The sequence below is a fragment of the Fistularia commersonii genome, chromosome 17 (assembly GCF_037954325.1).
Source record: "Fistularia commersonii isolate RoL2024-O1a breed Wild chromosome 17, RoL_Fcom_v1.0, whole genome shotgun sequence".
NCBI classification, from domain to species: domain Eukaryota; kingdom Metazoa; phylum Chordata; class Actinopteri; order Syngnathiformes; family Fistulariidae; genus Fistularia; species Fistularia commersonii.
Genome location: NC_141300.1, coordinates 9,665,974 through 9,686,267, shown reverse-complemented (window position 1 = coordinate 9,686,267; position 20,294 = coordinate 9,665,974). Strand labels below are relative to the sequence as shown.

Here is a 20,294-nt window from a genome sequence, read left to right as displayed (position 1 = left end):
CCATCTAGCTCTCTACATGTGTACTACATGCTACCAACTTGGTAAAATGATAGGCTTCCAAGCTGACAGATTTATGTCACGCCATTGCAATTTAATAATGTGACTGTGAGCAAGTGTGTGTGAAATGACCTCACGTATTACCACTTTTCAGTTGTCGATCTGGTCTCTGCAGTTAATTTAAAAAGCACCAAATGAAGGTTATTTGTGACTCTTCGCAATGCTCCTGTGAAAACCACGTTTTAAAATAATTTCAATGCCGAAAGCTCTTGAAATGATAAAGACAAGTTAAATGTGTGGGACAAACTTTATTGACATTATTTTTGATGTACATTCGAAGACATATATCTATGTAACTGATGCCAATGGACATTAATCGTTTGGAGAATGCTTTATGTTGAAGAAATGTCATGAACACTTATTTCACAATTTTAACTAGACTGAGTAAGTAAAATGTTAGATTCAACTTCGAAATTGCAGTTCAAAGAAAATGACATAAATAACTCACAAAACATCAAAGCGATGCTATTTATATAAGTTAACTTAAATATTAAAAGGAACAACAGCCTCAGCTGGTCCACAACTGTCTATTCTCCCTTCGATGCCCATAATTCATCAAGGGATGTTCATTCAATTCTAATACTGGACAGTACTAATAAAACCCTACAAGTCTAACCCCTTTATCTGATGCTGTTTGATTAAAATCTCTGTAACCTTTGTGAACGGTGTTCATAAAACAAGTGGTCTCACGTTTATGACGAGGTATATTGATTAGTTGCTATGTTTGACTAGAAACTGTTATAACATCCGGTGAAACTACAGGACTATAAACCTTGTACATTTTTCTGATGTAATTTTTTTGATTGATCCGGTATGTCACGGTTAATATCTGTCTGACTACCTGTCAGGCAGCACGCGATTAAAAAGGAGGCTGTGACGTTACATGGAAGAAATACTGTCTGAGATGTCTATGTGAACATGTGTTCCAAACTCCCTTGCCACAGTTTTCTATGTCCTTTTCTTTTGTGAGGTCTAACAGCTCTCACTACTCGAAACGCAGTTTCATCACTTCCATCTTCAATATTTTTTTTTACATCAGTGCTGACTGTCATTATTTTTATTTCTAGTCCAGTTGTCCTTTTTTTTGTTTTTCTTGTTACTCCTCTCTTTCCACCATGTGCGTTAACTCCAGTCGTGTTTAGAAACTGAAAATACATTTCAACATCACAGGAACAATCAAATTGCTACATCGCCAATCCATGCAACCTAAGTCTCAGAGCTGGTACACTCTCCTGAAGAAAGGATTTTCTGGAGAATCCTTTGGTAGAATGGCGAGAAGACCAGCTTGTTGAAGTTGACAAGGCGACTGAAGCAAACAGCGAGCTCTTTCAGCTCCTTACTGACTGGTGCCAAACCTCCTGGAAGAGGTGGAGGGGTCTTGTGTTGACTGGAATCAAGGGAAGCCAGGAGGTAATGCTGTATTCGAGAATCTGAGAAGAGAGGAGAGAAGAGGTGATGAGATGCCAGCTTAGCTTCTGCTCCCCCGACAAAGTCATTACAGGTGCAGCCTACCCATCAGCTTGCGGACTGTGTTGTCTGGCTGGATTGTTGCCGAGATTTGACCCTTGAGGGTGTTATTTTGGTCGGCAGATAATGTAGAGTAGCCATGCTGGCTTAAACATTGACACAGCTCAGAGCTCAGTTTCTCCCCAATGGTCGCTAAGGCCTCTGAAGCGCTAAAAGACCTGTGGAAAATGCAGCAAGAAAAATTCAATTGAGGCAACATAGCAAGTACAATATACACATTTAGTGAAGCTACATGAGGTTGTTTTTAATCACTCGAATATTTGAAAAATCAAGCTATCACCTTTGTCAATGTCAGATGTAAAAGAAAAAAGGTTTGAAAAAAATCGGCACAGCAAGAGTGCTCCAAAAATGAAGAATTTATTTTACATAGAGTAAAGATAATTTGTTTTAGCATGAGGTTTTGAGCAACAATTAGCTCTTCATCATTACATTACAGTCATTTGGCAGACGCTTTTATGCAAAGCGACTTACAAAAAGTGCAATTCAGTCACCAAAGATCCCAAGTACCAGTAGTCGGAAGTTAGAAGTGACCACTCAACCAAATAGCCATCTCAGAACCATATACATACATACATTCTTTCTTCCTCCTTTCTACTATTATCTATTACTGTTATGTTTTTTACTTGAAACTCTGGCACAACAATTTCCTTGGGGATTAATAAAGTTGTTCTCATCCCTCCCATCTCTCTCTCTCATCTCATTTCATGGGGGCTAAGTGTAACTAGATACTTACCAAGTATGCTTTAATAAATGCTTTAATGAACTTCAGATACTTCCCAAATATGTTTGATGAAAATATGCTTGGTAAGCATCTGAAGAAGAGCAAATTGTAGCTTTAAACATAATGCTAAAATAAATCATCTTTACTCTAGCTGAAATAAATCCTCTTTAGTTTTGGAGCACTATTGGTGTTTGGATTTTTTCCCAACCTTTGTTTAGTCCACATTTTTGATCCAGTACCCATCCCTTACTGGGGAGCAGATATGCATGTTTTTCCTTTTTTCTCAAGATGTGATATAACATCATACTATTTTATTTGTTTGTGGAGGAAGAAAAAGAAGAAAATTATATAGGTACCAAAATTATAATTTTGGTACCTTTGGTATTCAGGATGCATGGAATTTCATGATATGCTGGTACATGCAGTAATATGTCTATACAATCCATCAGGGTGGACGAAGTCCCCAAGTTGTATTATCTCATAACCTCATTTTTGTCTACTTCAAAAGTTAATAAAACAGCAACTGAAAGATGTCTACTTACGATGTGTGCATGTCAGCAAGCATGACATCAACAGTGTTTTTAAGAGTATCCATTAGTCCCGGCAGGCCTGAGATAGCCTCCCCGGTTGTAGTGTAGACAATGAGGAGGACAGACGAGAGAAGTACTAACTGATCGGCCTTTTGCTGCATCTCCTGAAACCGAACCTGATCCATTAGCACTGTCTGGAGTGAAGAAAAGATGGTTCGAGGAATAAGATGTGAGCAAAGAATGGAAAGCCAAACGAAACAAACAAACGAACAAAAAACCCCACAACACATCAATGCGCCTCAGAGTTGAAGGGGTTCACCTCAGGGAAGGGGTCTGATGTGTGGTCCCACCTCAGCAGACGCAGATAGGCATGATTATGGACCTTGTGAGGGAGGAGTGAACCGGGGCTAGATGAGGCATCGTCACAAGAAGCATCTCTTAAACATTTCATTGTGTCCTCAAGCCATTTCTCAGTGTAGTCTAAGGCGTCTGAAAAAAGGTTACATCATTTTATTCCTTCAAGAAAAGACTTTTGAAACAGACACTGCTCTTAGATTAACTATTAAGGACATCTTTGCACTATCTCTGTACGTAAAGGTTGACTGGATAATGAAGAGATTCTCAACAGTCTTCTTACTGGGTTGTTTTTCCAGAAACTCCTGGAACTTTTTCCTCTCATACTCAACTGACTGCTGCATTAAATGAGGCCTGATGCTGTTCAGGGCAAAGTTAGCCATGTCCACCTTCATCATGTCCAACACGGAGAATATGGCCCTAAAATAAAAAGCATGTGATGAGAAATGTAGTAAATATTGTCGTGAAATAATATTAAAAAAGAACAAACATCAGTAGGAATGACAAGTAAAATGGAGCTCGAGCTCAACTTGCTATTCGCTTCTGCATTACATTTTGGGGTTGTGCTGGCTGTCTTGGTAGCTCCTAAGATAGTTCTTCCAGAACAAGCCAATTTTGCAGAGTAATAAAATGGAATTAGATTACATAATCTAAAAATAAACAAAGGCCTGGAACCGACAAAAAAATAATAAAATCTCTTGGCTTACTTCAGCAGAGGCACAATATCGGTGATCTCCTTTAATTTATTAATGTCGTCATCTCTACAGGGGGCGCATAGCGAGCCCATCATCCCTACAATAAACTGAGACAGTCCATTGATGTCGATTGCACCATTCTCAGCCTGCTGCTGAATTAAAGGCATGTCCAGAACCTCTTCAATACAGGACCGCAGTCGCCCTTGCCCTGGCAACAATAGAGACAGCAGGCTCTGCAGAAGCAAGGTGATTGAAAACAGTAAAAGAAAGCCAGGGTGAGTAATTAGAGGGGTCAACCAGAGGGTGGTCAGTGTCCCTATGAAGAATCCTGGAGCTATGACCTTCTCAAAATACAAATAACTCCAGGATCATGTTCTAAGAGAGAAGATTTCAGCTATAATTAGAAACAGACTTTTGAAGAGTGATTAGTGGTAGTTTATTTACTGAATAAAATTACCACCTGGTCTGTCACAGCATTACCTCCTTGACCTCGGCCAGCAGTTTGATGGCATGGTTGTACTGCGGTGGATCCTCCTGCAACTGTGCCTCCAAACAATCCCAGAAAGCTTTGTGCATGATTTCCTTCACCATGCGCTCCAAACTTTGAAGGAGTACAAGAGGGACATGCAGGTCTACTAAAGACAGTCCATACTCAAAGGAAAATTTAAAAACCCCAATAAAATCTCACCTTCCTTCTGGAAGCTCTGTCGGTTTAACTTGGAAGGCCTGGTTGACCACTATTTCATGAGCCAAAGCCATGTTGGTGACCCCTTTAGCTGTTTCCATCAACTCCTCCACAGAGACAAATCCAGGAGGACTGGCTGCAAGGGTAGGGAAGTTCTTCTTTACAGACAGTCTTTATTTCTTTCACACAATCGCCGGTAACTTTACTTTCATTTTGAACTCACTTTGAAAAAGGGTTTTATTTCCTAGTTAAAACAGACAGTGTGACTGTAGAGACAGCAGGTACAGAATGCTGTGGTAACGGCTATGTATTGGTAGACAAAGCTGCATTAAAAATAATCCTCTAATTTTTGGCAAACCCTTAAGTGTCTTCCTTGCGTGTTGATTATCTTCAGTGAAAATACATGTCTGTGGAGCCATAATAAAATCTTTTTTTTTGTATTATTGCCCCACTTGTGGAAGGTTTTCTTGTATTTTCACAGCTGAACACCAAAAAAAGGCTTGGTCCTAAAATGTATCTTAAACCAGAACATTGAAACAAAAGAAAAAAGAAATTAGGCAACTATTATAATCATCTGTATTTGTAAGTTAGGAGAAGGGTTGTTTACATACTAGAAAAAAAAACAATGAAATAAATCTGATTTAGTGGTAAAGAAAATATTTGGTGGGGTGTCTAAGACTCGTTTAAAGCAATTGGAGTAATGGTTCTTGTAAAATCACTTCATGACAACTGGATTTGCTAATTTTTTAAGATGTTTCCCCTGTTATCCGAGAGTCTTCTTCAGTTCTAAGCGAGAGTATTTTTCCCCTTTTTTGAGTGAGCATGAACAGTGACAATAAAATTCATCAATACTAACATTCCCTACATTTCCGCTGTGGATCAAGAAGACCAAAAAACTGGATAGTTATGTATAGCAACATCCTCCTGTAGTTTGCATCCTGCCTCCAGAATCATTAAGACTTGATCACACCGCACAACTTTCAATCCACCAGTCAGAAATTGATATACATAGCTAACTGTCTGCATTATCTGCACACATTATGAGGCACAATCAATATTACACTGACTATAAGCTTCTCATCTTACTACTCACTTCTGACCTCCCTATTATGAACCCCCTTGATCCTGTTAACCACTGGATGGCAGCAAATATTCTTCAGCAAAATAACAGTGTGATTTTTGAAAAACACATCATTGGCATCGAGAAGGTTAAAGGTCTCCAAATCAAAAACATTCCCAGAATACGTGCAGACTTTCCAAGTCCGAAATCCATAATTTTAATTTTTTATGAGCTGTTCAAACATCTTCTGGACTAATGAATACAACGATTACGAACGATTCAAAATGCAACGGTTAGCTCTGCTCAAAATCTGAAATAAAAATTAAATTCCCTAAAACCTGAAATAGCTACCTGTTGTATTTAAAGTGTCTTAAATTACAAATTGGGAAATGCTCTGGCCTCACTGCAGTTTTAAGATATGCTCTTCGTGCCAAAACCTGGTTGATCTATCTAGTCACAAGGTTTCTTCCTTGAGCCCAGAGCATTTTCTAATTTGGGTGAGATGACATAGAGCGTTTATGCACGCAAACTAAGGAATGATTTGTCTGTTGATCCTAGACTTTCACAATGCCAAAGTCTTCTTTAAAAAGCAAACTAAGAAACCATAATAGATAGGAGCTACAAAGGATCTGTACAAAGAAATATGTATGGATTGACTTTTTTATACATATTTCTGTTTCTGTTGTTTGTGTTGCGTTTAAATGGCTGTTTCTATTCACAAATACATTCTCATGCTTTTACTTTTTCCCTTCAAATTACTTTTGTACATAGTAATATAATTAAACTAGAATTGCACTGCTTCTTTCCCTGCCCAGTTAAATCATATTAGGATATTAGGACAGTTGTGACACTATGATTTTCAGTATACTATTATTCTAGACAAAAAGACTGCTATTCTATTCTAATCCATTGATGGGAAATGCAACATTCTTTTAATACAATTGGTCATAACATTTCAAGTTTTTTTTAATCTTTTTTTGAAAATGAATGACTTAAAATTTAATTTGTAGTAAGCTGAAGAGTGTGCAACTTTATTATTCATTAGTATATTGTTAACAATGTATTGGAAATCTTTGTTTGTTTGTTTGTTTTTTTGTGGCAATTGTCGAAAGACCAATTGCAGTGAGCCTACCCTTTTATTTTGATGAGCGCTGCCGAAAAAGAATTTTTCAAAGAAAGGCTTATTGTTTGTTTTTACCCTGTGCAGGGAACCCTCTGTTTGGGCTTGGGGTATTGGCTCGAACCCTTTTCCTCACAGACTGCATGGCAGCATCCTGTGCCCTCTCCTCAGGATCCTTGTCTCCTTCACCTTCATGGTGTCCGGACCCATTTGGCATGATAATACCTTCCATCCACCAAGCAGGTAATGTTAGTAAGCAGTGATTAAATGCTAATATAAAAAAATTAAGAAGGTTACAGTAGCTGGAAATGAAATTGGTGGGTTTTAAAATAATGCATCCTTGTTTGGAACAAAGGAGGCTAAGATTACAGTTGGATCAGGAATAGGGAAGGGGCAGAGGGGTGTGACAGTCTCTGATGTAAACACTGAGGTAAACAAGTCAAAAGACTTAACATTTTAACCGTTAGTGTAGTCACCTCCTTGGAAACGTGACTTACCTTTAAGTCGAAATTCCCGAGGATGTAAATAGAAGTCAATGTTTGGATCAACTTGTCTGCCTTTAGCTGGGAGGAGAGACTGTAAACAACAACGACTAAGGACCCTCCCTCATAACCTAGTCACATCGGAAAATCCGCTGTCAAAGATTTATTTCCGGATATACCGCTGCCGGAAGGCGTCTTCGATACCGCTAAAAGCTTTATTCAATCCGAGAAATCTGATGATTATTATGCCGTAGTCATCTATCAATATGCGTCGCCATGTTAGCCGCTAACACAGATGCTTTTCCGGTGTGGGAGGTGCTAGTATGACGTTTCGCTCGAGCCCCTCTTATAGAAATGGGAAGGTCGGATCTTTTCAGAGAACCGGTTATTTTTGCTCAGCTCCCACAGAAGAACCGACTCTTTCGACCCCCATTCGGCTCTTTTTATCTTCACTTCGAAAAAATCAATGCCTTGTATGTTAAAACCCCTTTTGCATTCGGTGTTTTAGGAAAAACCTTATAGCTGCCTAATTTTGTGCATTTCGTGTGCTACAAAACCATTCTTACTTTTGTTTGATTTTTAAATAAACTATTATATTGCACAAAATTAAAAAAACAAACAAAAACAAAACAAAACAGGAACAGAACCAGAATCAAACAAACAGTATTAATGTCAACAGAAGAGGATGGCATTGGAAAAATCAGATGCGTCAGCATGGATGATCAGATTTTTTTTCTTCATGATCATCTGCTGTTTTTGAGGAGATTCTCTCAGAAGAAAAAAGATGCTGCAACATTAGTCTCCCCTCCATCACCTTCACCAGGCATGGAAAAACTGAGGCCTTGGCCTGCCACCAGCTTGGTGGGTCTTCTGCTAGCTGGATGAGGAGCTTCTGTCCTCTAACTGCACTGTGTGGTATATAGTTAGTTATTATGATTTTGCAGTGAGGGCACTCACTGGGCATCATTATTCCCAATATTTTTACACTACAGCCAGATGCTGATTTGCTCACGGATGTCACTCAGTTATAGTACACAACGTGACGCAAACACACACACACACTCCTCGCCACTGTCTGCTGTCTCACTCGCAGTGGAACGTCTGCTCCCCTCTGTTTTCACATAATGGTATGATTGTACTGACCTTTGGGTTTTCTTTTAAAGTATTTGCTCATTTTGAAGAGCACACAAATATTATTCTGAATAGTCTTCATTCATGTTACACGCAATTCATCATGTGACAACACTGAAAAGTTCATGTTTTACCGTCCCCAAAATTATACCATGGCTAATAAGTCATGCAATAAGTCTGCAACGACCACGACAAAGCCAAGAATATATAGAATGTTTATTTAGATTTTGTTCAACACATAAATCATTTAAACAATCAGCAAACAGGGGCTTTTCAAATAGCACATTTTAAACACTATCAACTTATACACAAAAACAATCACAATTGACAGCCAATATGCTTTTCACGGACCTATACCACTGTTCTACAAAGCACTTACAGCAGATTCACCAAAGAACTTGTTGAATATCTCTGGGTGGGCTTGGTAAAACTGTCCGAGTAGGCGCTTTCTCTCCTTCGCTGAGATCTTGGTGTCCAGGTGGATGTTGTTTAGCAAAGCCCAGAGTTCCTGGTTTGTCGTATTCTTTGCAGAGGCAGTATATGTCTTGTTGGACACCTGGCAATCTGAAGGGTGAAAGAAAAATGTGAAAATGAACAGTATTAACTAATTTAGTTTGACTGTCAAGAACTGTCTCTTTTTTTAGTGCTTGTTTATTGTTTTCTCAGTTTTGCTTTTTGCCAATGACCTTTATATGAAAATGTTACATTGATAATTATTTGCCTAAAAATAATCACTTATAATGAATTCTTTTGAGAGGTGGTTTCGGCAAAGTGGATACCTTAAAACTATTAGTGTTAACACTATTTCATTTTGATACTAAGAGTGGCGATACAACTTTTAAGTGGACACTTAAGTTATCTGTAGCTGCTTTAATTTATATGAAATAGCACCAGAATGCAGTGTATTAATATGTTCAATTGATGATAAATATTGACATTATCTAATCTCAAAATAGAATTTTTTTTTTTTACTGTCAAACATTGTGATTAACATAAATGCATAAAATGCACCTTTGCAGTTTTAACTTGCAGTTTTAAATTGCAGGATGTAAAATGAGTGTCCAAATCTGACCCAATTCATAGTTAACAATATAGTTTAAGTTGTTTGGTATAGGCCTGCATTTGATTTAAAACATTTACCAGTAACATCGGGCTGCCTCCCCTGAACCAGGTTGGCCAACTTGTCACTCACTCTCTTGTGCAAAGCTTCTGGTACCTGTGAAACATGGAAAAACAAAAAAGAAAAGAAATCTTGTTAGAAAACAGTGGTTACTATTTACTTTATTATGCTTGAAAATTGCCTTCCTGTTTTTGCTCTTTTAGAATTGTCACTATTGCAAATTAAATTACGCACTTTGATCAAAAAACAGGGAATTACAGCACAAGTCAATCTCAAAGTTCAAACCCATTTAAAAGTCACTTCTAAAACCAATAAATTAAATCCTTTGTATAGAATTGTTTTCATGTTCACCCTTTTTCCACCGACAATAGATGCTGTTCTTAAAATTGTTCTATTCAGGAGTTTTTGCGGTTTGGGGCTATTTAGACAAGAGGACTGTGTTTCCAACCATTTAGAGTGGAACTATTGAAAATCAAGGATGTGTTATAAATGGAGACTGTTACACAATACACACTAGAAGTGCAGAATCACATGCCCTATGATGTCATTGTTTTCCCCAGGGAGGGGCGACAACAAAAAAAAAGCCTGATTTTCGGTCTATACAATCAGAACATGATTGTTTTTCCTTCTTGGTGTGGATGGAATGTATTTTAGGCCAGTAAACACCAGTTATAATGACACAGTATGACTGTAAATTAAAAGATAAATAAAGCTTAACAGATGATGTCGCAGAAAATGTCAAAGTTATCATGATCCAGGCCATAAAATGTATAGCCACATTACTTACAGGGGTTGCGAAATTTGAAAATGTACATATAAATCATGTATTCTGGGTTGTGAACCACACTGAGGATTAAAAGTTACGACAATTTTGCCTTGGTTGCTTTTCGTCTCCAATCTACAGTATATAAAAGTACAGCGCTAAATTACTTGAGTACCCATAGCATCAATCAGGGTTAAAAATGTATTTACTGGTAAGATTAGCTTTATTATTACCTTAAAGATTTCCTTTACATTGCTGAGCATGAAGACCACCATTAGCTCCTCTTTCTCCTTTGAAAGAGCTTTGCTTGGAAAGATTGCTCTGGAGAAAGACGCCTTCACTGCCACTCTGTTCTCCATCTACAGGGTCACCATCAAATGTAAAGTCAAAGCCATTTCATGAGAACAGTCTTTGAGAAGGATGGGTTTTGCAACCAATGTACGTGGTTCTTTTACATTCAGGTCATTTGATTTATGCATCTGTATTGTTTTACATAGTGTGATATAAAGAAAGTGTAAAATTGATTAATTCAGAGTTATCTCAAGACATGTTACCCTATTTTTTGCTTTCTCAATTGTGAATATCTGAGCTATTCAAACTTCTTGTATCATGACTGGGGTGTTTGATTATGCCTCTTAAGACCTATCATCTCAAGTTCTCCATTTATCTATTCAGTGATATTCATTTTCCAGTTTTTTAATTTGTACTTATGGACATGCTTGACTATATAATTTTATGCAGCATACTGTATATGACAATAGGATTTCCTCTTATTCAAAATAGAAGTTAGCGGGATTATGAAAACTTTAAACAGAAGTGGCTAGCGGATGGTACCTTGGTGAAATCCACATTACTGGTCATCACATCTTACCTCCTTGTCCAGTTTTATCGCGTTTGTGTCAGCTGCTACAGCCATGAATGTGAGCAGGCTGCGCAGCTCCTCTCTGCAATTTGGTGGCAGCAGCTTCACAAAGAGCTGCAGAGCCTCAAGAGCACTGCTTAACTTGGCAGTCACTGGTGGCGAGAGTAAAAGGACACGGTGACATGGAGGATAGAAATAAAAAAAATAGGATGAGAGTAATGACATTTTCCAAGTACTGGTATTGTTTCCTACCAAGTAAGTCATTGATGGCTATGTAGATGTCACTCAGGCGCTGAGGCAACAGAGGAAGTCTGTCTGTGGCGCTGTAGTGCTTAACCAGTGCCCCATACAGCAGAAGCTTACACTGAATTAACCCACTTTGGTCATTATGGAGGGCTAGACATAGAAATAAATACTTCATTAATTAGTTGGCAGGTCAAGAGCATGCATTTTTTTTCCTAACACAAAACCCTAAGGTTAAAAAAAAAAAGCGAGCATAGAGAACCTGCTACAAAGGACTTATCCCCTGATAATGCTTATGCTAGTACTTGCCTCCATCTGCAGTGCTGTTATCATTGGTCTCACTGCTTTGCTCCTCCTGAGGAAAACAGTAAGGAAGTTCTCTGCTCACATTTACCACTGGTTGGTCAGGGAGGAAGTCCAGACAATCCAGAGCTGCACATAGCCATTCATCTTGAGAGCTATATAAAGTAACCAATATTTGCACATGAAATTAATACAATAAAAATCCAAGTGGCACCAAGGAGGAAAAAATACGATGAGATTTTTCTTTTTCTATATATATAACTATATCCTTCGCAAGCTGTATGATAGATGTTTTCCCTTAACATTAAAAATCTTGACTGTGGCAAACATACTGAGAGTCTCTGAAGGCCTTGAGGATTTTCCTGTCCAGGTGGTTACTGCAGTAGATTAGGTCTGGGTTACTATGTGCCAGTGAGTGTGAGGGCGGGGAAGAGGATGGATTCTGGCAGCACTGCAGCACCCCTTCCAGGATGGGGACCTCCACCAGGTTCAACAGCATAAGCAGACTCTGCTCCTGCCAGACTGCATCAACCACTGTAGAAGGGAGAAAAAATGCAAACACAAAAAGGACAGCACAACCATCTATTCCAAGTGGATCAATGTAACAATAAAAAGACATATTTCCTTAACTTTGTTATTTTCAATCTTTTTCAGACAATATCACCAAAACATTGGGGAGAAACTACAGTTGTAAATACATTTCCAAAGAGAGATTATATATAAAAAATTAAAATAAAAAGGACTTGAAAGTACTATTGATAAAGGGCTAAGCCAGACTGGCATTCAGGAAAAATCTGAGTCATGATGGTAAAATTTGGACTAAATTAAATAACATAAGTGAAGCTACCAAAATAAAATTTGACAATGATTAGTTCTATAATTTTGAGATAATATCAATCTTATAAGGTATTGGACAGACTCCAGAGCAGACCAGAGGTCACAAACAGGATGAGGCATTGCTTACATGACTGTGGTAAAACAGAGTCTGTTTGTACTTTGCCTGGACTCAGACTCATATTGTCCACCACGGTCTCTTGTGACAGACTTGCAGTAGCATGAGTGTTAATGGGTACGTGAGTGAAATTGACTTGAGTGGTTTTCAGACCATGTGACCCGGTGGGAACTGCAAGCTCATCCTGCCTGAAAGAAAAATAAGAACACAATGCGCAAGCTACTCATTCACTTAAATAGTTACGTTGGGGGAAAATAATGTTCTTATGTTCATATCACATGGCTGTGTTCCATTGAATTTCATGTCACTTGAGCCTATACCTGTCTGAGGGAGCATCAGAGGAGAGTGTCTTGATCCTGTTTCTGAGCAAACCTGTCTCCAACTCATCAACTGATGGCGTGTGTATGTTTATGAACCTGTTTTTGACAATTAAAGACAAATAAACAGCTGTAGGAGAGTAGCACAGACAGACCTTTATTTTGATATTGATATTATCACTGACCTATAAAGAGCACTTTTGCTGTCCTGGAAAACATCAAGCTTCTTGTCTTTGCCAAACACCTTGGTTCCAACTGCCTCAAACACACTGCAGTCAAGCAGAGCCTGGCAAACAAGTACTACTTTCTCCCGTGATGTGGTGGCTCCTTAAGAATAAAACAGAATGTGCCTTTAATTGTTCCACAATGGGGAAATTTCAGTTCACACAGCAGAAAGTGGACAGTGCAGTAGAGTTAGTTAAATAATTCTTTCTGCAAGCAGGAATGCTACCGCAGGTCCTTCATTCCATAGGCTGTTCAACGTGACAAGCACATAAACACTTGTCTTGCATGAAGCGCAATACCCATGCTTCTAACAAGCATCTCCAATGCTGTTTTTGCACTACCTCCCTATTTCCATCTCTCTTTTTCTTTTTTAATCGCCCTCATCCATGCAATACTTAGATTTATATTATGTACATGTTCCCCAATCTGCAACTGCAGCCACTCTCCTGCATAAGACATTCATTTTGAGATATTTTCTTATTTTTATATCACGTTTTATCTTGGGCATTGTATATCCATTTAATAGTCTGCAGTACCAATGTCTCCTATGCGCACTCTTCCTGTCTACAATGCTGCTGAGACAATTGAATTTCCCTGCTGTGTGATCGATAAAGTCTATCTTATCATATTAAATAAGTTAAAACAGTAGCATTAAAAAATGACAGAAAATATAAAAAATATTAACACTTGTTCCAAAAATGGACACTAGCAGCAGCAACAAGGGTGTGTGTATGGATGAGTGGATGTATGTAAGAATGAAATCTATTGCTGGTAGAGCTGGGTGTTGAGGTTTAAGTGATAAAGTTTCTTTAGAAAAGGAAAGCAAGGGGACTTAATAGTGCCACACTCAACCCTGTTCACGACTCAAGTGTTCCGCCACCGCATCCACGGCCTCCGAGCCCAGGAAACAGTCGTTGTAGGACCTGAGGTGAACTCGTCGACGCTTGATTTGCAGAGAAGCCCTAAGGTGGGAGATCAGGCCGCTGTAGGAGGACGTAGACCGCCCCGGTTTCAGGGCCTCACTGTGAACTAAGATGAAGATACATAAGACCCTTAATAGGAAAGCCCTTAAGGTAACTTCGTATTTTACAAACGTTATTCGTTTTGAATAAAGACAATGAACAACTCGGGCAAAGCAGGTAGCAGCCGCTGACGATGCTAGTTTGATAAATTACCTTGAGGACGCACACTCAGTTTCTCTGCCAGGTTTAACGCAGCGGCTCTTTCCTTAATGGACGCCATTTATTTATTTTTTCCTTCTCAAATGAAGGGGAAAAACACAAGGTGAAACGTCGGGGTTGAGAGCAGGGTGGTGGGAGAGCAGTCAAACAAAGCGTCCCATGTTCACGCTTCCACACCTGCCCGGGTGTATTTGTAGCCTCCTAATGGAACCGCTAGATGGCCTCAGTCAACTGAAAACTCACGAAACGAAAAGTTTAATGTTGTTTTCTACCTCATTTGTGTCTCCACAATCTCTCGGTATGTACATGAAAATATACGTTAGAATAGTGGAACTCTATTCCCATTTGTCCAGTCCGTTTTGAGCATTTTAACACGAATTGGTTTTCCGGATAAGAACTTTAATGACTTAAAAAAAGCCTGGGCATGCCTTTAGGACTTCAGATAATACGTGAATACTGCTGCATAGACAAACTTGATAAGGCAGAACATTTAATATTACTTTGAATATGATTATTTTAATCGTAAAAATATACGTGGGGATTCACTGATTGGCACTAGGCCTCCAGCAACGTCTAGGGTGATGTGATATTCTAAGATGGATAGACTGTTAGTGTGTTAGTGTGCGGTGAAGGTGAGTTACTGCCAGGTAACGCGCTAAAAGATAACTTTCGGCTAGTAAGGCAAAAGTTTTGTCGTTTATTTCTATTTCCTGTTAGAGCTTGTTAACAGCAAACTTTCAACGTTTAGGGGTCGGTTGTACAATTTCAGCAGTGTCATGAAGAAAGACTAAAAACACATTTTTTTAGTATATACATTTTCCAACGTCATTTATTAGCTAAAAATGTTAAGTAAGCTAGTGCTAGCTAATTAGATCTCTGATAGGTAAATGAATCTGCTGCAGTTAAAAAGAATGCGTAAGGTAATAATAATACATTTTATTTAATTTCATAATGACAATGGAAGATATGCATCTTAATAATACATAATAATAATTCTGTAACTATATTACCTCTCAATTTTTTTTGGATGCGTGTTTTTTGTGTATGTGTTCATACTTGCTCTGTGTCCTTGAGTGTCTTCTAGCTTAGTTTCCATACATTTGAATAGCAGCTATAAATAAGAGGACGTATCTAAATTTGTCATTTTGTGTGAAATATTTCTGTTGTAGAGGAAAATACTATGTTGAATACAATGAATTGGAAGAAAACACCTTAGCCTTATGGATTCCATCTGTTAAAAAACACTTTTAGAGGAGTATTTCTCTTCACTGCTGATGGCAACATTCTGATTACGTGTGCTATTATCTCAGGCCCGAAAAGTTCACATTCAATGAATGGCAGTTATTTTAATTTGTCTTTTCATGGCTCAGAGATGGTGGTTAATACCTGCTCAACTGAATCACAAGAGAAGCGAAAAATATTGTGGTTTACTCCCTCAGTGTGTGTGCGCCCTCTCACACACACACACACACACACACACACACACACACACACACACACACACACACACACACACACCTACACGGTGCTAAAAAGACTTACACTAACACTTTGACACACTAACACACTGCCATGTTGCCTCCCTCTTCAGCTAGGGGTCATGGTGTCATTTTATGATACTGGCCAATTCTAGCAGGGATCATTTAATTCTCCAACATGATTGATACATGTGCAGGTTAAATGGGAGAAAAAAAGTCTGTTCTATTAACAGATTAGTGGTGAGTGGAGACCTCCCACATAAATAGTCATATTTTGGAGCCTGTGTGTGTGTGCCAGTCAGTTTCTAGGTTATTCTCCGGGGGACAGAGACACTTGCAACGGACCATCCTTGGGACAAAGTAAATAACTTAAGAGAATTTGAAAGCCATTGACAGTGTAATTTGTCCACTCAGTGTTATTGCTCTGACCCCTGTTAGTGTCAATGGGCGGCTTCATTTTTAATCTAGATGGCTTATCAAGGTGTTCTTGGAACAGTAAAGCGGAACTGATGTTAAAAAAAGAAAAGAAAGAAATACAAGACCCTAATGAAGATTTCAAAGTTATTAGGTTAGATTGTGGTGATTGAAAAACATTATGAGGCTTTAATGTGCAAGCCTATTATTTCTATTAAAATAATTTAGCAGTAAAAATTACAGATGAGGGAGTAATTATAAGCTCATAAGTGCAAAAGCTCAATTTTACTGCTTATTAAACTGCCTATTCTATTAACCTTTTCATCTAAAGGATTTCTTTTTCTTGATTAACAGGGAGACGAGGCCCACGGGGACCTTTGCCTGGCCTGAAGCACTGCAATGGATCTGAGTACAGACCAAGAAACACTCTCAACCCCCAATGTTGTAAGTCATGACTTATACCTATATTTATTGTTTTTTTTACTAACCGTCTTCTAATTTGTATGCAATATTGCAATTGATGAAATTATCAACATGTTTTTTATCACTTACTATACAGAATGAGTATTTTTTTATTTTTTGTTCTTGTTCTGTATAGAATAATTATACACGGAATGTACTGCATCTGCCTAACTGTGGCCTTTCTTACAATGAATAGACAGGGTTAACTGTTGTCCCCCAATTTGTTTGCATTGGCAAAAGAACCGCTTGTAGAGGCCATAATGCAAGACCAATTTTCATAAAACTTTATGACTCTTCCAAACTTGAGACTTTGCTCCTGGGTAACATACAAAAAATACCCAATATCTAACTTCTTTCCTAATGGTTCCCCACAGAATTCATATGATGGGGTTATATTTAACACATCCAGTTTCATTGAATCAAGCATGAATTTGAAAGTTGAAATGCTTTTTGTGACCTTTTTCCCCTTTTTTTTTCAAAGTGGCAATCACCTTTTCATTCAGTAGTTAAAAAGGGATCAGGGTGGCATGCTGGTGCAGTGATAGTGCTGATGAGATCAAGAAGATTCCTGGTTCAATTCCTAGAGTTTAGATCTGTGGAATTTGCATGTTCTCCCCCATGTCAGCGTGGGTTTTCCCCCGGTTCTCCGGGTTCCTACACAGACAAAAACATGCAGGAGGGTAATTGGTGACCCTTAATTATCCAGATGGGAAAATCAGGGAGTGAATGGTTGTATGTCTCTATATGTGGCCTTGTGATCGACTGGGAACAGATCCAGGGTGAACCCTGCCTCTACCGCAGTGACAGCTGGGATAGGCTCCAGCCCTCTGCCACCCTGACCCAGGATAAGCGGTATAGATAATGACTGAATGAATGAAACAATGGATCATCTATAATTTTGAAAAACTTAATTTCTCACTGAAATAGCGGTCTTTCTCATAGAAAACAGCCTTCTTAATGTTTGGAGATATATACATTGTTATGACAAGCTTTAGAGTGACCTTGAGAGTATAGAGAATACTTGGGATAATGCAAGGACAACGGATCCTAATCAAATCTCTGTATTAGAAATTAAGATATTACAATGGATATTAACAGTCCCAAAGTAGTACTAGACCCATATAGTTCACCAAAATTCAGACAAGGCTCTTGTCCAATGAATGATTATATGTAAATAATTGGGATGGTTTTCTGTTCAAAATTCAGTACACATGCCTTCAATTTAACTAAGTCCTTTCACTTGAGGCTGGGAATGAAACAGCAACACAACATTTTCACTTAAGTTTTTATTTTTATCATTTTTGGTCTTGCGCTATAAAAGCACTTAATAACATAAAAACAATGTCCTATAATTTTTGGTATGTCTCTGTGTGTTACTATTTTTTATTTTTTTTTTCAGTTCGGGGGAATGGAGATTCCCCAGGAGCAATCCCTGTCTAATACATGTCAAACAGAAACAGGAGGTACCATCTTACTGCAATTGCTGGAATTTAAAACCCATCTGGTCGAGGTTGTAGAGGAGCTGCACATCCGCAGGGTATAGTTGTGTTTTCTCCTTATATTCTCATAATAATCATGACTTGGTGAAAAGACTGTTTGGTTATATAAGTACTATAACTTAGGTAGGAATAGCAACACTGCCTGATTCTGCACGGAAGTCAGTGCTTACGATTACAGCCCTTTACTTTTAATTTCACTGTCTACAGTGAAAAATGAATTTGCCCATGTTGTTTACAAAGTCAGTGAAACCGAGCTGTGCAGAAGTTATCTCACCACCTCTGTTTCTTATCAGAATCAGCTTTTACTGAATTCTTTTGGCTGGCTACAGAGCAGAGTAGGTCTTATGTCTTTTGAGAAAAAAAGCTTTCTTTTGGCTGTCTGGATGAAAGCCAGCTCAGTTTGATGCTATAACATCAAAATGGAGTTCAAAAATGCCATTTGGCCCCTGACAACTAGAAGAAAGTGAATTTGTTTCTTAAAGAGAAAAAAACTAATAACATTATCTGCCCTCCAGCAACCACTTTCAACCAGACAACACATCCAAAATGTGCTTAAAGGTTAGAGGAGCTAAAATGAAATGCTGGTCGTTTGTTGCCATTTCATTTTTATTGTTATAGTCATGTTAACAAACCTAAGCTGTTCTATCAGGCTGATCCTCCTCAGGCGCTGCCTATATCAAAGTGGCACATTATAGTCATGTCCTTCATGGGGTGGAAGGTCAAGAACCAAGAGGATATCATGATGTTGCATGGCATTCTTGAGCAGATAGAGATCATGCTGGTTTCTTGTTTTGATACAGCTCAACCAGGGTTTCCTCTTACATTAAAGTCATGTAAGAGAAAGAGCTACAGATGAAAAGTTGGAATAAATTCATATGATACTTAATAACCCATTTGAAATATCAAAATAAAGACAAATCATATTGTGAATAATCAAAATAACACACAAAACTTTTGAAAAAACTATGAACTACAATACAGTATGAACTCTGTTATGTCCACATCCAGTTACATGATTTTCTTGACTTTTTATGCCTCTTTAAAGGTATTTATTCAATACGCCAATTTCACTGTAAGGAGATGAAAAGTCACGACCTAGAGTATGTGTTAACAGTCATCCAGTATGTTATGGAAAATCTTGTATTGTCAGATGTTGGGGAAAAAAAAATCTATTAAAAGTTTTAGCAGCCTAAGCTCTTATTATCTGCCGATGCCCATTTTGATTAACATGATTAACATGCTCAGTTAAGCTTTTTAGTGCATTCATCCTTACATGTTTATACACATGCACACACGTGCACATGGACAGACACTCACACACAAACATACAGAGTAATTATTCTTCAGTGGGATATAACAGCTTTATCTCCTGTACCCTCCTCTTTTGCAGTGCCACGATGGTAGCATAGTTTAATGGGAACTTATAAAATAAACTCACTGAGTTAACCAGCTCCCACATGCACATAAAAAGTCCCATGGGTTTATAGAAAGAAATTGACTTTTACCTGCCTTCTCTGGGGTAAAAGGGAGGATAGGAATAGCTCTCCACAAATATCACCTCCCTTCTAATGTTCCTCTTTCATGGGGTGCCTTTACAAATGATACGGAGGAATGACCCAGGGAAACTTACTGCAGTTTGCAGTTTTGGCTCAACTCCAGGGCATTGTTTGCCCAAAGAAATGAACAGATAGTGCATGTTCAGTCTGTTCAGGGTTTGAGTTATACAAAAAAGGTCATGCCATGTCTTTATTCCTTGTTTTACTTGTTTATTATGGTAAAAAAAACAAGTTAATTTCACTACATGCCTGTGTATTTATAATGTACTTTGAACCAGAACAGGCAGCCCATTTGCATGTTGTGGAGCAACGACTGTGACAACTTTAGTAGTTTAATAAGCTGTTGAAGGTCAAACCTTGACCTATACGAGAACACACACATTTTGTAAATTCTTTTAGTAATGAAAATAAGAACTTTTTTACTTTTCTATCATGCATTAAAATAGATGGAGCATGATGTGTTTGAGTTGAAGTCCCACATTCATACACTGCAATGTACTTTAAAAAAATGATGTACTTTAGTATTATTAGGTCCTGAGCACTTCTTGACGGATCCT

General features: G+C 38.2%; 2 protein-coding genes across 3 annotated transcripts; both read right to left on the bottom strand.

Moving 5' to 3' along the window:
- Positions 1-285: 285 nt before the first annotated feature.
- tcp11l1 (t-complex 11, testis-specific-like 1) lies at positions 286-7,532 on the bottom strand. 2 transcript variants are annotated; one of them, XM_086163818.1, is made up of 10 exons: positions 7,247-7,532; positions 6,828-6,974; positions 4,573-4,705; positions 4,365-4,485; positions 3,897-4,117; positions 3,473-3,609; positions 3,155-3,324; positions 2,848-3,029; positions 1,570-1,742; positions 286-1,487 (listed from the first exon to the last, which is right to left on the bottom strand). In XM_086163818.1, exons 2-10 carry the CDS (start codon positions 6,964-6,966, stop codon positions 1,264-1,266), a joined length of 1,500 nt encoding a protein of 499 aa, XP_086019944.1. In that variant the 5' UTR covers positions 6,967-6,974; positions 7,247-7,532; the 3' UTR covers positions 286-1,263. The 2 variants fall into 2 exon arrangements, with proteins under 2 accessions (XP_086019944.1, XP_086019945.1); XM_086163819.1 differs by lacking the exon at positions 6,828-6,974.
- Positions 7,533-8,631: 1,099 nt separating this feature from the next.
- LOC147224997 (DEP domain-containing protein 7-like) lies at positions 8,632-14,500 on the bottom strand. Its single transcript, XM_086163816.1, has 12 exons — positions 14,323-14,500; positions 14,000-14,176; positions 13,108-13,249; positions 12,926-13,021; positions 12,618-12,793; positions 11,972-12,187; positions 11,670-11,800; positions 11,360-11,522; positions 11,117-11,259; positions 10,479-10,604; positions 9,503-9,578; positions 8,632-8,926 (listed from the first exon to the last, which is right to left on the bottom strand). The coding sequence occupies exons 1-12, from the start codon at positions 14,387-14,389 to the stop codon at positions 8,727-8,729; spliced, it is 1,713 nt and encodes a 570-aa protein (XP_086019942.1). The 5' UTR covers positions 14,390-14,500; the 3' UTR covers positions 8,632-8,726.
- Between the last annotated feature and the right edge of the window lie 5,794 nt (positions 14,501-20,294).

Bases quoted from the DNA above. Each gene is read 5' to 3' on its own strand.
- LOC147224997 (XM_086163816.1), bottom strand. From the start codon at position 14,389: ATGGCGTCCATTAAGGAAAGAGCCGCTGCGTTAAACCTGGCAGAGAAA. The intron at 11,260-11,359 runs GTAGGAAACAAT...TCTCGCCACCAG, and splicing joins AGCCATCAATGACTTACTTG to TGACTGCCAAGTTAAGCAGT. The intron at 9,579-10,478 runs GTAATAATAAAG...CATGTTTCACAG, and splicing joins ATGTAAAGGAAATCTTTAAG to GTACCAGAAGCTTTGCACAA.
- tcp11l1 (XM_086163818.1), bottom strand. From the start codon at position 6,966: ATGCCAAATGGGTCCGGACACCATGAAGGTGAAGGAGACAAGGATCCT. The intron at 4,486-4,572 runs GTGAGATTTTAT...ACTCCTTCAAAG, and splicing joins ACAGAGCTTCCAGAAGGAAG to TTTGGAGCGCATGGTGAAGG. The intron at 3,325-3,472 runs GTAAGAAGACTG...ACCTTTTTTCAG, and splicing joins GTTTCTGGAAAAACAACCCA to ACGCCTTAGACTACACTGAG.